General features: G+C 43.1%; 1 protein-coding gene and 1 long non-coding RNA gene across 2 annotated transcripts in view; both read left to right on the top strand.

The window, feature by feature from the left end:
* Positions 1–669: 669 nt before the first annotated feature.
* On the top strand, positions 670–1,190 carry LOC142604264 (uncharacterized). Its single transcript, XR_012838144.1, has 2 exons — positions 670–811; positions 902–1,190. It is a non-coding gene; the product is annotated as an uncharacterized LOC142604264 (long non-coding RNA).
* A 1,439-nt stretch (positions 1,191–2,629) lies between these two features.
* Positions 2,630–17,147, top strand: part of AACS (acetoacetyl-CoA synthetase) — a 43,066-nt gene continuing 28,548 nt past the window's right edge. The window contains exons 1-4 of the mRNA XM_075769382.1: positions 2,630–2,955; positions 6,141–6,244; positions 10,605–10,725; positions 13,724–13,837. Coding sequence (XP_075625497.1) covers positions 2,838–2,955; positions 6,141–6,244; positions 10,605–10,725; positions 13,724–13,837 — 457 coding nt within the window. The 5' untranslated portion in view covers positions 2,630–2,837. The remainder of the gene's footprint in view (positions 2,956–6,140; positions 6,245–10,604; positions 10,726–13,723; positions 13,838–17,147) is intronic.

Below are 17,147 nucleotides of genomic sequence, written 5' to 3' on the forward strand. Positions count from 1 at the left end.
AAAATGGTTTCAATAAAGCAAAACTGGAATGAGGGCAAGGAACATGGAGGCATAGCTCACCCAAAGTAAGGATGCAATAGTAAAACTGCTGTTAATAAATGAGAAGCTCTGTCAGGCTTTCCTAAAAGCCCGAGTCTTATCACCAAATTCCCAGTGCGTCCCTTCCTCCTTGAACAGTAAGTCGGTCAGGCCATTTTAAACGATGCCTTTTTCAGCTCAGTGAGAGGATTTTTGGGTCCTTTCTCAGGTGACTCGGCTGCACGTTTTCTTTTGAGATGCACGAGTTGCTCTGAGTGGAGGAAAGCTGCTACTTCGCTTCTGCTTTTTTATCTTAAAACAGATAATTTCAGCATCGCCGGCACCACGCCGAGCTCGCCTCAGCGCTGAGGGGACTCATGGAGGGACCCCACCCCCTCCCCCCCGATTGGGCACACCTCTTTCTGATCCGGCCTCTCATTGGTCGAGAGAGAAGACGGCTTGATAAACCTCTGCTCCGATTGGTTCTTCTTTGGTGTCAGCTCTTCTGCCGTCAACCCAGCCGTGAGGAGAGCGGGCTCTGGGCTGATGTGGGGCCAGGCGCGTGACAGCCAATCGAGAGCGCCGGCGTCGTGACCGCCGTGCGCCGCGCGGGATCCGTCCGCAGCGCGGGGCCGGCCGGTCCCACAGCGCCTGAGGGGCGGCGGCCGGCGGCGGGTCGCTGCTGCCCTCCGGAGCGGGGGGACGGCGGGAGGCGTCGGAGTTGTGACTCCGTCGGGGCGCGGATGAGGGGGTGAGCAGGCTCAAAATGGGGGCCGGATGACACGAAAATGAGGTAAAAATAGGAAATTAAAGATTTGCTTCCTGTGGTCGCTGGGAGCGCGTCAGTGCCGGCCATGACAGGTTCACCAGGTATTTGTGTCAGGTGTAATTCTCGGGGAACTGAAGAAAACCTGACCAAAAGCTCAGCTTTTCACCTGGGAGCAGGACAGGCTACGCATCAAATGGGGGTAGATCAATGTGGAGGGCTAGGGCTGCTGCGGCACGCGTCTGCAGGCGCTGGAGATCCCTACCAGAGGGTGGGAGGTAACACCCCGACAGCTGCGCTGCAACACTTGGTGTCCCGAGCCAGTATATCGGTTAGCACTCTGTTACCGTAATAAATGTCTTCACAACCCGAAGGGCAAGAAAATAAAAGTTCTCTTTTCCGTGGATGGAGTTTCTAGGCAGTTTGTTTTCTCCACCGCAGGCTGTGGCTCCTAAGCCCAGGCGGAACACCCGTGGCGCCCTGCCTGCCTCCCTTATCTCGGGGCCCTTGGCAGCGTGTCCCTGCCGCGGATTTCACGCCTCCGCTGACCTCTCTGAGCGCCGCTGCCAAGGCATAAAAGCAGATAACATGTCCCGATTCCACCCCCTGCCTCTCCCAAGTTCTCTAGGCTCTAGGGAGAGTTATTTAAGAATACGCTATATGTAAGGCCTTTCTTGAGGCAAATAAAAACTGCAGGATTGTTCAAATCATGTTGCCATGGCCTGCAAGTTTAATAAAGTAGTTGTATTTTGGTAGCACAAAAATCTAAATGAGATTTATAGCAAGTATACTGCTATCTACTACATGTATTTAACTTTCATATTTACACTGTATGCCTGTACAATTTACCATCAAATTTGTATTTTTCGAGGCTTCTGTGAATTAGAAGGGAAATCACGACCTTGAAAATAACAGTTACATAAGCAGCATGTATACACAGTGACTTATACGTGGTTGTTAAGTACTTCGTTACCACCACTTCTTGGCCAAAATTGGCTGTTGCGACACAGCGATGGTCAATAAGAGACAGACCTCACATTTTGAAAGATGAGAAGCGATCGATTTTAATCCAAGGTGCAAGATACGTAGGCAGAGAGCGTTACAACAGTGTAATTGGGATGGTGCCGCTATGGAGAAAGGCGTTTCTTGCCTCATTATTGGGTCAAAGCCATTTGTCAGTGGAGACTTCTTCAGACCTCTCTGAGGCAATAAAAAAATAAAGCGGTGGTAATTTTGCAGAGATCTGTTGCAGAGCGTGAAGCGATGGTTCCTCCCCGGTGCGGACAGTGCGTCCGATGACCTTTAGAGGTGGCAGGGCCCCAAGTGGCGGGTCGCGGGTGCCCTCGGTGCCCCGGCGGGGCCCTGACCGGCCTCCGCGGGCGGGAGATGGCCCCGACGCCCCACGACACCCGCCGCCGCGGGGGCACGGGCGGGATCTGCCGTTTAATCCTGTTACAACCCGGTGGTTAAATAAAATCTCGCAGCGGGGTTTCTGTCAGGGGGGAGAGCGCTGGGTCGGGGCTTGCCCCGGGGGGGGAGCGATCACTTGGCGGAAGGGGCCCGGGGGGTCGCTGCCAGCGGCGGTCAGAGCCCCGTCAGGGAGAGGCCGGGCCCTGCCGCCGTGAGGGGCCTCGCCGCAGTCCCTGACTCGGCCGTGCCGTGGCCGAGCGCCAGCCGCGCCCGCCCCTCATTCATTCCGCAGCGATCGCGCCTTCCCCCGCAATCCCGGGGCAGCCGGCAGGGGTGACCCCCACGGTTCTGCAGGCAGGGGGGAACCGTGGGGCGGTGGCGGGGCTGGGCCGCCCCACCCCTCCCTCGCCGCCCCGCGGTGCTCACCGCCCCCTCGGCGGGCAGGGGCGGGGCGCAACGCCCCGCACTCTTTTCTCTCCGGCGGAAGGTTACGGAGTGAGGGGAGGAGGTAGGGCTCGGCGGCCCTTAAAGTGCTGCGCCCGGAGGAGGGGCCCCGCAGTCAGGGCTGAGGGTCGGTGCGGGCTGGCTGTGGTGTCGGTGCCCCGCGGGAGAGAGGGACGGACGCTCACTCGCCGCAGCTGCCATGTCCCGGGAGCCCGAGATCATGGAGTCGCAGGTGATGTGGGAGCCTGACACGAAGCGCAACACCCACATGGACCGGTTCCGCGCCGCCGTGGCCAGCAGCTGTGGGCTCCGCCTGGGTGAGCGCCGGGCGGGGCGGGCGGGGAGGCCCTCGGGCTCTGCTCAGGCGCTGCTCGGGGCCGGCGGGGCTCTGCTTCACCGGGGCTGGCCTTACCCCGGGCCTACGGCAGGGCTGGGGGCTGCCTGTCTGCCCCAGAGAGGGGAGCGAGGTGCCCGCGGGGTGCTCTGACATCCCCCGGGGTTTGAGGGGACGGAGTGGTCCAGGCTGTGAGCGTGATGCTCTGCCTTATGCAGAGGCCTCCGGTGCAGCATCTTGCTTAGTGTGAAGGTACATGCTGCTGGGAAATGCAAACAGCCTTATCTGTTCCTGGTGCTGCTGCTGGATGTCAGCCCAGGCAGCGTCGGTGTTGGTACCTGCTGTGAGCTCCTGTGCACGGCTGAGGTCCTGCTTGCAGGGATTTCCTGGGGCAAGCAGCGATGCTGAGTGACTTAGTGTTTTAAGGGGATGTGGGAAGGAGGGATTGCTGCCATCATGGCTGTGAGGCTAGTGTAAGCCTTAACGTGGTGCTCTAACAATATGCGTGTGAGATTTGAGTTAAGGTCATGCTCATTGTTTATGAAGCCTATATTTTTGTATTATTAAGTATGCTGGGAAGTGAAAGGAGATGTATAAGTTGGTTCAGTGGTGGAAGCTGAGGTTTTTTTGCTGTGTGTCTGCTTAAGCTCTTGAACTTCAAGCTCTGCTTCATGCTCATTCAGAAATACCTATGTGGCTGTGAGTAGGTGTGCAATCCTTTGACTCAGAAACAACCTCTCAACTTTGAGTTGAGCCCTGCTGTGAGTAGGGGGTTGGACCTCCAGAGGTGTCTTTCAACCCAGACTGTTCTGTTTTTCTGCTGACTATGGCTTGTGTCTCCAGGGTTTCAGGAGTCAGCAGTGCTGGCTCTGTGGGCTCATTCACATCGTGAACCAGGTGGACTTCAGTGCATGTGGGAGTCAAACCCTCCAGTTCTGACTGGCTTGTTTTATGCTGTCTGTTCTCCCCAGGTATTTGGAGACCAGGTTGCCTATGTAGCTTTCCTGTAGCCATCTGTACGGGGCATGGAGGGAGTAGTTTTGGCAAGTGCCCAGACAAGTTTGTCAATCTAGTATAAAGGCATCTGGTATAAGCAGAGACATTCTAGAGTAGTAGCAATGTGTCTAATGCTTCTAGTGGTTCATGTCTAGAAAACAATTGTGCATCTTGATTGGGAATTTAGTATGTGACAAGCCAGATCATTAGTTTGACTGCTTGGGAACTTCACATTTGAACACAAATATATAGTGTCTAATTCTCCTCTTACACAGGAAGCAAGTTACTACAGGATTTTAGTTAACTCCTGAGTAGAAATGTCATGTAACTGGTACTCATATGATCAAGATCGAATGCAGTTTCAGATGGGCTGCCCATGTTTATAGATGTAACAACTAGAACTTATTTTACCCCATTTTGAAGCAGCTATGTCCAGTTGAAAGTTGATTCCTGTGCATATATAGAAGCCTTTGTCAACTTCCATTAGATTTGAACTGATGTTCATTGGTCTGTGTGCTATTCAACAACCAAGAATGTATTCTTTATGTAATGTTAAGATGTGGACTGACTGAGGAGGGCTAAAGGCAATATAACCCTTTAAACAGCAGGGCTCTGTCCAACCCTGAAAATGTAGCAAGAAGATGCAATGTTTAATTGCTGAATAATAAGTCTGTGCCTTGAAGGACTTGCATGCTAAAGCTCATTTGGGGACAAACTGTGTAGATGAGACAGAACAAACTGTTCATATTGTAAGAAACCACATTAGTGGTGACTTTTAGCATTTACCAAATGATTTGGAGCATGTGCTACAATTGGTTTTTTGAAGGAAGAGATGGAAGCTTGAACTTTCCTTTGGTAAAGTCTTATCCCCACACCAGCTGATGTGTGGTGTACAGCATAGTGAAGAATAACTTGCATGGAGCATCTAAAGAAAAAAGTATGTAGGAGGTTGAGGCAATATGTAGGCAAAAGTTGAGTTATGGAGAAGAATCTTTGCCTTTGCTTCTACTATGTCAGTAGTACCTAGAGAGTAATATTGCATTGAAAAGATTGAGTGGAATAAGATGTGGAAGGGACAGACTGGGTGGGGAAACAGCTGTAGTAATCAAGTGTGAGTAACAGTATAGAGATGGTTCTGAATGTTTTTTTTCTTTTATAAAGCTAGAAGATGTCCTCCTTGTAGGAAGAGGATGCAGAGATTACTTCTGAAGCAATTGGCTGGGTAACAGGATGACAAACAAAAGATAACTGGAGAAGATGACTTCAAGTGTTTAGCTGAGAGCATCAAATAGGAAACACAATTGGCAGAGCAGGAAACTTATTACTGTCACTGATGGCAGATATTCATGTTTAACTTGGCTGTTGGCACAGCTTCAGGCAGCAGGGACATGACTTAGGAATGTCACTTTTAAGCTGGTGATGACGAATCTGCTTCAGTTATTCATCTCTAAAACTGTTTTACACACTGAATTTCAGTATTTAGTTTGGATTGTGTTTTTTGGTATGCATTCCTCATGTTCCTTCATCTGTCTCACAATCATGTAAGACTTAAACTGCTCACTTCCATGTTTTTAATGCCAGGTCATGGTTTTAATATCTAGTTAGTAATCACTTCATGCTGTTCAGACCCCTAGTTTATTGAGGAATAATGCGTGCTTCCTTTAACAGTGCTGTTGATACTGCAGTTAGATCATGAGTGCATCTAATCTCTATGTTACCATGCTATCAGAGGTCTTTGGTCCTGGACTAGAACCATATTGCAAATGTCTATTGTCAGGAAGACTTGTTTATTTTTGCTGTCTGAAAACATCGTGTTGATGGTACAATAGGGAGTGGAGGTGTCAGCAAGCAGGACTCTGTCCTGCTGTCTAATCTTCAGTTTCACTGATGGAGGGGTAGATGTTGCACAGAGTTATTAGAAAAGGTCCCCATCTCTGTGGTGGCAAAGGACTTGAACAGTCAGGTGAAACGATGTCATCTGTTCAGGTGTTCAAGTAGACTAGTTCTGTTGATGCCATAGTTACCTGCCTTGAACAGAGAAGTGATCTACTCTGTGGTTAAAACAACCAGTAAGATAAAACAAACTTTCTTTATCAGGGATATCCCTAACCGTAGTTTGTCTGAATTCCTGTGATTCTCTACATAATGCTAACAGATAACTATTTCTTCTAGCCAACTACAATGACTTATACCAGTGGTCAGTGGAATCCTACTCGGACTTCTGGGCGGAATTCTGGAAGTACAGTAACATCGTGTGTTCTCGCCTCTATGATGAGGTAAGTCAGTATTTATCTTAAACGGTCAAGTGCAACACGAAGAGGAGATAAACCAGTTTTACAGTAAATCTTTTGAACTGTTCCTGGAACCTATACAAGTGATATGAAGGATCCATCAAGTGTGCAGTCCTGAATTTCCTTGTGTGGTGGATAGTGGTGTTCTGTTGCTGATACACTTTAGGGCAGTGAAATCATAAAGTTCTATTGTCCTAAACAATTCTGCTCTAGTGTCTTTGTGGTCATGGGCTCTTGCATACCTTGGTGGTCCTGGCTGCTTGCGAGGAGTCTACTAATATACTGCCTTCAGCTTTAGGATTATGCTGGTAGAACATCATCTTGATTTTTTTGTAAATGCTGGCATGCAGTTAAGTTCATGTTTATGCTCCCTGAGTCAGCTTACTAGATAAGCACACCTGTTCTATTCCAGTTTTGTAGAACTGGTTATGGAAGTCTTTGCAATCAGATGTAGGCTTAAAATATCTGAGGGAATGGTAGTGGTTGAACGCAATCACAGGTGGAATACAAGACCATGCCACAGTGTTGCTTTGAGATAAAGGTGACTTTGAAGCTCTTGCAAGTGGAGGGCAAAGCCGGAGCCTTTGTACAGTCCTGGTGTAGGATATCAACATCATCCTGTGGCTTTCCATCTGAGGAAGATGGACTAATTACTTCAAAAGCTTGATGCAGTGGAACCTTCCTGGGACTTGGAGGACTGCAGTTGTATCTTAATCCCTGGAGGCCATCTGTTCCAAGAACACCCAGAGTACTGGCAGCTCTGCAGAGGGAACTGGTAAGTTTCTTTTGCCTATTCCTGTCTGACAAATATCATGATATGACAGATCAAGTGGTTCTTCCTGCCATGAAACTGCATGCTCAGGTGTCTTAATGTGACCTACCCTTAAGAATTAAATTTAGTAAGAATGTAAGAACTAGCCTGCTTTTTGAAGCATGTAATCTAAAAACTGTAAACACTTAGTCTTTTTTTCTATAGATAGTTTCAAATCTGACAGTATCCAAATACAACCTGGTATTTTAGCTATATATTCTGTGCTGCTAGCAAGGCTGTTCTAAACTTTCATATGAATGCAAACTGTCCTGAGTGAGTAGTTGAGAGGAGCTATTTTGCACCTGTGTATCTGTACTGAGCAAGCTGGGCAGTAACACTTCTTGTTCTCTTGCCTGACAGGACTGGTACTTCATTGATGGCTGATAAACTGGAAGGCAGACTGAAGCAGGCAGTGGTGGCCTGAAAAATGGATGTTTCCTGAGGATGAGAAGCAGGAAGATGGGGATGTCTAGGAAGGCTTTAACTAGACTGCTTGTGAGCTTTTAAGCCCCTGCATGCCTAGTCTACAACAGTCTTGCTGTCATGTGAGATCTTAAAACAGGAGAGGTAGTCAGCTGATAGACAAGTACTGCAGAAGAGACTTGACTCACTCTTTATGGATACTGCTGCTTGCCTCTAGCTTTCCCTCAGTGTCAACTTCAAGGCTTGACTCCAGCTTTGCTGAGCCTCAAAGCTGACTTGCTGTTAGTCCTCGCCATTGGTCCATTTCTGTTGTGTGTCAGGAGGAAAGGCTGGTCACAGTACCTGTGCTGTTCTGTGGTAGCTAAAGAGCTGAAAAGTTCGAACTGTCTTACGACTTATCCCTGCTGCTTGTTGGAAGTAAGCATTATGCCTTGATTAAAATAAAATTTTTCATGAACCACAGTTGACTCCTTTGTTCCCAGCCAGTGAAACAGTTTCTACTTTCCCAGGTCATTCTAAGAAACAATAAAATTTTGTGTATATAAAATACAGGCAGCCAGTGTTTTATTTAAACTTAGAAAAGGTTTCAAGTATTTGATGTAGACATGCTCATGTCACTCTATAGCAATTGATACACATGTCACTTCTGAAAAGAATAAAGGTACTTGCAGTATACAAAGTTATACTGGCATGGCAGTGTTGGTGTTATGTCCAGTTACAAGTAGCTGTTGATTTTAAATGAGGAATGTAGCCTAAACTTATTTCTCTTCTTGCTACAAGAAGCACCTGACAGCTGTTGTTGCTGCTTTGAGCATTCAGATAGTATCTGCTTTTCATGAAGCATGCTATTTTGTGCTTCAGGTCATTATAGAATATCACATGTACTGCAGTAAGGCAAGGATTATCTGCCTCATAGTAATGGTTAGATTTGTTCTCAAAGGTATAGTCTGTTCTTAGGGTAAGCAGAATCTCTGGGGCATGGTTATAGCACAACTAGCAAACCACTTTGAGGAGAGGAAATGCAGTAGAGATGTGGACAGAGGATATTGCTAATGTGCTGCTTATTTGTAGCTACTGAGGCTTGGGACGTGGTCACTGAGCTGCTGTGAAGAGAAATTGTAGAGCAGGAGCTGATGGCATGGGAGTACAGCTGGTACTTTGGCATGTCCATCTAACCACACAAATTGGCCTTGTATGCCTTAGTGCTGCTGCAAGTAGGAGTAAAGCGTTACTCATTTAATGAGGATTGTATACTTCTTTCCCTTTCCTGTAGACTTGCGGAGCATTTGTTGGGGCTGCATGAAGTGAAAGGTTGGTGGCAAAGCTCTGCATTTTTATAAACTTGCTAGAACTGGGATCTTCCACTAAATTAGCAGACCTTGAGTTTCTGTTGCTTGCTGAGAATTTGCCTCTAAGGGAGGGATCAGGTTGTTCCTATAACAAAGTACCACTACCAAAGATTGGGCTTAACTAGGAGTCATAGGTGTTAACTGATTAGAAAATAATTGAGCATCAAGTATGAATCCAGCACTTCATGCTAGTGGAGTTCTTCAAAGGGGTATTACGCTTCAGGAAAATGCTGCAAACATCTTGCTCATTCTTGAAGCTAAGGAAGTCAGTAATGAGTCAGTTTTAAGAGTGGCTTCTAATTACTGTGGTAATATATGTTGGTTTAAAAATATTTCTGCAGCCTGAGTTGATAAACTGTAAATGTTGTAACTCAGTTCTAGTTAATTGTTATGAGCACAGAAATCTACCTGAGTTCCTGTTTTTAGAATATTCATTTTAAATAAAGTAATACAGTAGAGCACTTCCCCATGAGCTTTAATTCCTCTTATAAAAAAATTTTAAGACTGCCTCCAGGAATACATGCACTGCACATCTTAAAGCACAAAAATATTGGGTTTTCTGGAATGGGAGGTATTTTGAGTTCTATCCAGCTTTTAGAAGAGCCTTTTACTTAGTCAGAAAGAATACTGTTTCTGTAATCCACATGTAGCCTGTGAGAGAACCTGAGGGTATAAACTGAAGCTTTTAAAAACACAACTATAAAATAAAGTTTCAATTTCAAGATTACAAAATATATGTGCTGCTGGGCAGTTGAATCTCTAAACAGTAGGGCATTTTGGAAGGGATTTATATACCTTTGTGGCTAATGCTAGGGTCTTTTTACCTATTGCTGTTATTAACTGTGACTTATCAAGGGGTAACTTAATATTTTGAGGTTTAAATAGTTCAATGTTTCAGTTAAACATATTTTTGTGACTTCTTTTCAATGTATTTTCCAATTCTTTGCATGTTTTAGTCCTAAATGAGAAATTACTTAATATGGACTTACTAGGTGGTGAGACCCTCTTGTTAGAAAACAGTAAATCAAGGATGGCAGGAATGTGCACTCTCACAGTTTGTAATAATATTTGTTAGTTGTAGAGGTTAGTAGCAGTACTTCTGCACTCTGGATGAGGCTGTGGAGTACTTAAATGTTTACTGTAACTTAATCATAAAAAGTAGAGAATTGGAATAAAAAGCTTGAACTTTTTTGTTACATTTGACTGTATGGGTCACTTGTCTAGTGGTAATTTGAATCGCCATTGTCTGAGTTCCTGATGTTGGTCTCTGTACCTTGTGACCCATGCTGGGGAAGAATGGGTACTCACACCTTCCTCTGCTTTGATTTTTCGAAGACAGAGGCTGGAGCATGTAGCCTGAGAGCTACAACATGCTATAGCTCAGTGTCTGTTCGGGATGTTCCCAGAGGCAAAACCCCAGTGTGCGCTGTGGTTTGTATGTGTCTTGTGGTCTGGATGTAACCACAGCGGTTTGCTTCCCTGGTGTATTTAAGGCTGGTGCGAAGGTAGAACTGTCAGCAAAGATCTCTTTCTAGTTTTGTTGTAATGATGCCTTTGCTTGTGACAGTTGACAAATAATTAATCTTTCCAGGCCTGTAATTACAGGATCTAATGCCTGTTTGCCATCTGTAAGCTGGGAGGAATGATTCTTGCCTAATAGACTGTATGAAGAGCTTGGAATTAATTAGCTGATTTCTGTACAATGCTCTGAAAAATAAATTGTATTACAGTTTTCTGGGAATGTATTATATTTTTTTTTCAGGTGATTGATACATCCAAGAGCATTGCAGATGTCCCAGAATGGTTTAAAGGTAGCCGTCTGAACTATGCAGAAAATCTTCTAAAGCACAAGGACAATGACAAGATTGCACTGTATGCAGCAAGTAAGAAAGAATTCATGGCTTTTATAGTTCACAGGATTGGGCCTTATAAAACAACTCTGCTTTTTATGAAACCTTGAAATGATCTGGCTTGGGTGAGGAAGAAAAAAAGAAAGTCAAGTCAGTAACTGCAGAATCTATGATATGGCTCTGCAAAAAACAGCAAAACATGCTCTGGGCATACAGACAGTTCTGAAATGTTCTTGGCAAACTAAATAAAGTTTTCTTAGAATGTGCTTAACTGCATTAAGGTAGTGGTGATCATGCTGTGTTTACCATCACTCAGTATTTGAGCTATTACTTCATGTTTGTCATAAACACTTGCCTAGTGCTTACCTTCAGGAAATATTTTGGCACTGTTGCTTGATAAAATTGTCCTTCCCACCCTCTTTCTATACCTTTTATCTTAGGAGTAATAAGAACTACATGGGATGTAGGTAGGAATTAACTCTGTGTTTGACAGTGCAGAAAGGAAGGATGGTTACATGCATGGAAGACTTGAAATTTCACTTTTCTGGAACACTAAAGCTCAGTCTTAATTTTTTTGTTATACTGGAGAAGATTTAAGTCCAGTAAAATCTGGATATACTCATAATGAGGAGGTAATGTTAAGCTAATAAAGTGCCTTCCCTATATCTGCTGACTTTGGTAACTTTAAAAAAAATGATTCTAATCTGTTAGATGGGATTAGCTTCTGTGCAGGTGTACGACTGCTCTGTTAGGGAGTTGTGTTCTGAGCTTCCCTTTTGCTGGACCTAATCCTTATCATAAGACTGACCAAGTGGTGATGCTTCTTAATAGCTTAATAATAAACAATGCAATCTTACAGCTCAATAGCAGAAAAAATTATGCAGGACTATGAATTGATTGTGTAGGTGTTTAAAGTCTTAGTTTCTGATTTCTGATGAATGGAGATCAGGTTTTGAATTACATATGTATTACTGTTGTTCTGATAGCTGTTTAAAAACAATGTGAGACAACAGAATTGTCTTCTCTAAGCTTACTGTGAAGAAGAAATATGTATCGGTTGCATTTTACTGCTTAGAGGTATTGCTCTCTGATCATATATATATATATATATATATATAAAATCAATTGCCAGTTCAGAGAGAATGGGAAAATCTGTGACCCAGTTTTGGGGCAGTAAGAATTGATCTGGTGAAGTCTGATAGAAATGAGGCTTGTAACAGAAAGCTGGCTTCAGAGTGATGAACACATCACTTTCAAATTTTGAGATCTTTAGAAAAGCTTATGTATTATTTAATGGAGAAAAAAATCAATGTAGTTAAGTACATCTAGTGCAACAACTGAAACCTGAACACTGATTAGTAAGTCAACTCTAAATGTATGTAGAATTGACATGATTGATTTGGTAATGTTAAAAGCTCGAGGAAAAAGTGGAGTTAAATACTTTCAGTTCAAATTATTGAAGGAATTATCAACTTAGTAAATTATTTGGTTTGATATGTGATTACATTGTCCTTGTAGATCTTGTTTCTTGTTAGGAAGTCATGGGTGTACTGGAGACTCGCTGCTTTGTGTTGCATAATCACAGGTGATAATACCCAAAGGAGAAAAATTATCTTCCAGTTGAATACTGTGTCAGTGCTGGAGTGAACACATTTACTTCTCTGCAGTGAACAGCCGTCCACCTGCATTTCTTTTCATGACCTTCTGCTGTATTTAATCTTCTTAAGATCTCTTAAGACAGAGTATTTTTTGTTAACCCCTTGCTGCTAGGTCAGAGTGGTGTTTTGGGAACCTGTGTCAGGTTTGTGCATTCACTAGGGATGATTCTGTGGGAGCAATGTGGGTGTCACAGAGCACAGGAATGTAAATGTAACTTTCTAAACAATTTCACTTGTCACTGTCTCCCACTGTGAATCTCTGATTTGTGCCTCTCTTCTCCTGGGGGCTTTAATCATGGAGCAAGATCAGTTTCCTGTTGTTCTGTGGGAACACAGAATCTGTCATCAGTTCCTGCTCAGCTTATGAACTACATGTTACATTGACCTCTGTGCTGTTCCCCATCACAACCTGCACTCTTGCTCTGTGTAAGTCCAGATTTACTGGGATGGAAGTCTAAAAAGGCAAAAGAGTAAAAAAAAAAATACTGTTCCCTGCTTAAGGAAATCAGACTGATGGCAGCTGTTCTGTAAGGGCCTGCTGTACCAGGGCATACAGTACATTTTTGTTGCGACATCCTTGGCACTTGTATTTTCATAAGAAGTGGTGAATACTAGAAACAGGACAGGCCAAAGTTTGCAGGAATCACATTGAGGAAGTACAGGAAGAGACCTTTAAGATGACAAACTTTGCCTTTCATAATGTTTAAGTTTGTTCATTTTGTTTCACAAGTGATTCATTAACAGCTTATATAACATCTAACATTCAATACAAAAATGAAACCACCCTGCAGATCTTTTCAGAGGTGAATGGAGTCTGGCTCAGTTTATTTGCTTTGTGGTATGTTGGCCAGTGCAGATGTTTAAAAAGTATATTGAAAGTCAGACCTTAGTAACTATATGTACGTGATTTTCTAGTCAACAGTGACTTGCTGTAATAAAACCTAAAGTTGGCACCTTGCTGCTGCTGCTTCCTAGACCTAATGAGAAAAGTAAGCAAAAAGGGAAAATAAGGTTGTTCTTTCCAGGTTAAAAGTAGCCTGGGTGAGTGCAATCTATTTATTATGAATGCTCTTTGAGAACACACCTTTTGCCAGTGAATAATTTGCATTTTCGCAGATGTATGTTCCTGTCCTTCAAAATGTTCCGATGCCTATTGAATGAATACTACTGATTAAGACTTGATTCCCATTAAAAAGAAGAGCTTGCTACAGTGTAAGAGGAACTTGAAAAGCAAAAAGCATAATTATTAGTGAAAACTCTTCTCCTAAAATTGCTTCATGTTCTTTTTCTTCCAGAATTAGTTGTTTGTGCTAGACTCTGCTTATGTTGCAATGCATAATTTCTGACTGATTGTTTTACTCTTCTTTCCTCAGAGGAAGGCAAAGAAGAAATCGTGAAAGTTACTTTTGAAGAACTGAGACAAGCTGTAGCTTTGTATGCTGCAGCCATGAGGAAGATGGGAGTAAAAGTAGGAGACAGAGTTGTGGGTGAGTAACTTTTTCTTTTAAAGGACAAGAGGTGAAATTTTCTTGACATATGCAAGTGAGTAGTCAAGGTTATAGAAGCATGAATATGAAATACTATTTCACAGAAACATTCTAAAGAAAAGGCTCTTATGCTGCTATATTTACATTTGTAAGAAATATGCTTCTAGAGGGAAGAAACCTGGATTAGCCTGCAAGGTCTCTAGCACTGGAGGGGGAAGGAAAATACTTCATTCATAGCTTCACTAAGGCCTGCTTCATAAGCAGTCTGTGGAAGCAGAAGCGATGGCAACTTTGCATCTAGCTGAGCTTTGACTCCCAAGGTCTGGCAGATTCACATGGGAGCAATCTTGGAAACGATGGCCCCAGGTTGGTGGTTCTGGTGCCAGCTGGCAGTGACCAACCCTGTTACCCCTGTGGCCAACATGGTGCGCTGTGAATTGCAGTTCTGGAGGAACGGACTTGTACTACCTTCTGCCACCAGCACTTTTGGGAGTCATGACTTCCAGAATGGCAGTAGTGAACAGCAGATGAGCAGTAACTTTTCCAGTCATACCAATGGAGAGCTTAGTAGTTAGAACCCTGTGATCCTTCCAGTAACTCACAAAAATTTCTAGAGCAATATTTCCTCTCATAAGTGTCATGCGAATTTTTCTATATAAACAGTTTTTTGTCCTGTGAACGGCTTGTACAGTATACAGGCTAGGCATAGAAAGGAGTTGCTGGCCTCAGTCCATTTATTTCTAAACTGCTGTTTTTGATCTTCCAGTTGAGCTGCTTCATCTCTGTACTTCATGTGCTCTGTAACATATGCTCTTTAGTTTTGTCAGTGTGGTGCAAGTCAAAACTAATATCCTTGAAGCTGCTTCACTCCTACCTGGTAGTTCTGCTGATGTGCATATCCATCTTACTACTGGACTCATGTTCTTTGAGCAATACTTGGCCATTATCCTAAGTATGTGTAAATTCTTACATGATGCAAACCCAAAGTGATGAAACTGTTTTGTTTTCTGTGTGTTACAAACCCGAACTCGAACCCGTATATTCATAAACAGAAGGGTATGCATTATTATTTTTGTTAAACCCACAAATAGACCTGCAAATGTAAAATATACTCAAGAATATATTTATATGCTCATACTTCATGCATATGGTGTGAGTATTCCATGGAACTGGTAACTCAACATTTAATTATCACAGCTGGTGGCTTGTTTTTTTACATAGAATCAGAGCTAAATCCTTAATTGGGTATGAACTATCCAGCAAAGTCAGAAAGGTTTGTTTGAATGAAGACTAAGTTAAGGTGCTCTAATTTTGTCTCCATTTTCAGTCTTAACACTGTCAAGTTCATACCTGGCAACTTGTTGAGGAGCAACAGCCTCTGTCTGAAACCAAACTAATGAATAGGACAACTTACGCTCCCCAAAGTTTGAGTATTTAGAACTTAAGTGTAGTGTTTCTTACTACCTGTCCTCTGATGTATACATCAAATAGTAAAAGCGGGTGGCATGTATTTTAGAGTTGCCCCAAAGACACTGGTAAAACCATATCTAATTATGTATATAACTAGAAACTTGGACATCATGAAACCGAAGTCCTAGTCAGGTTTTTGTTGACACCTTTTAATGGTGCTTTAAATCATTGTGAAGCACACAGAATACATTCTTTCTTGACTTTGGCAATGAAATTTCTCTTGATATGTACAAAACAAATTCAAATGCTCTGTTTGGTAGACTACTTGTGGGGATTTAATATGCTATTCCTTACTGTTTTATAAGTAAGTAAAAAGTCACAACAGAGCTCAAAACAATTCTTCCATGTGTATTGCTGGTTGTGCTAAACTGAAGGATTAAATCTTCTGCATAAGTAGCAAAAAGGGCATGCTGTACCGGTTTCAGATCCCATAATATGATGAAATGTGTTGTGGGGAAGTGATGGACAATACAGAAGAGTAATTACTGGATATGCTTCCATATTTTGTGTGAATGAAAACTGTGTGAACACGCTATGATGGAAGAAGGCAGTAGCTGTAAACTTGAGTCATAACAGCTGTAGCTTTGGTGCATTCCTGTGAGTAGAAACCTGCTGTTCTTTGCTGCTGTCCTAATTCTCAGATTAAAGTCCATTTTTTTTGACTTTGCATATGATGTCAGCTAAATGAAAGGCTTTTAATCTCCAAGAAGAAAATATTGCTCACTAGGGTAACAGATGTAATACTAATTTTTAAGTATGACCAGGTGCAGTCATGTTTAGTGGGAACATTCATTCTGAATTGAGATTAGAGTTTTATCTATGTGAGATTGTTTTGTGTCAAGGTGCAAATTCAAGTCCTGTTCGTAAGCTGGTGATTGGTACTAGAACACTTTTAATCAACACCATTTAGAAATACTGCGTTTGGGAAGAGAAGATAAAATATGATGCTGGTTTGTGCTCATCTTGTGAGCCGTTCTTACTGAGGTATGCTGTGCAGGAGAAATGTGCTCTGTAGCTGGAGAAAAAGTGCTACTGAAATACAGTCAGTGGTGCAAGTAATTAAGCTAATAATGCTATTATTTTTATGATTTTAATAATTCATTTTAGTTAATGACAGTATTTTGCTTAGGACAACTGGAGGCTGGCTGACTCTTGAATCTTGTTTGTTGTTCTGGCAGCTGGTTGACCTCTGTACTAAATAAATTAAAAACCACACTTGATAACTTTAAAAAACAAGACTGTATGAATGCAATAGTATGCTTTAGATACTGCTTATTTATACAGGGTTTTTACATGCTTGCAGAAGGTGCAATTCCAAGTTTCTGTTGAAAATTCATCCTTAATGTTAGGGCTTCCTTCCACATAAAGGGTAGGATTTTAACGGTGCACTTTAATGTCCTGTTCTTGGGAGAGAAAATGTGTGCCTTGACTCCAATGGGAGGCCTGGAAGGATTTTTAGTGATTTCAAGAGTCACAAATGGCAGTCTCTGGCTATCTGGTGGTGTCACTGTTTAAAAAAACAAAACCACCAAATAAAAACTACCCCAAAACAAACAAAAAGGGACTTGAAATTGAAAATATGAGGAAAAACATTGTTTGGATCCCAGCTCCCTAAACCTGTGCAGTTAAGCCACTGTCATTTGAGTAAGCTGCAGCCCTGTGTTTTCCCTTGGCCTTTTTATACATTTCCTGAGCAAAAGTTTCCTGTCTGGCACTTCCACAGCCGGATACCTTTCTGCCCAGCTGCTGTAGGTACAAAGGATTGTGCTGGGCCCTGTGTGTGTTTCAATTGCTTGAGCACTTCTTTACGAGCAGTTATAGTTGTGGAAACAGGCTTGCA

The sequence above is a fragment of the Balearica regulorum genome, chromosome 17 (genome assembly GCF_011004875.1).
Source record: "Balearica regulorum gibbericeps isolate bBalReg1 chromosome 17, bBalReg1.pri, whole genome shotgun sequence".
NCBI lineage: Eukaryota > Metazoa > Chordata > Aves > Gruiformes > Gruidae > Balearica > Balearica regulorum.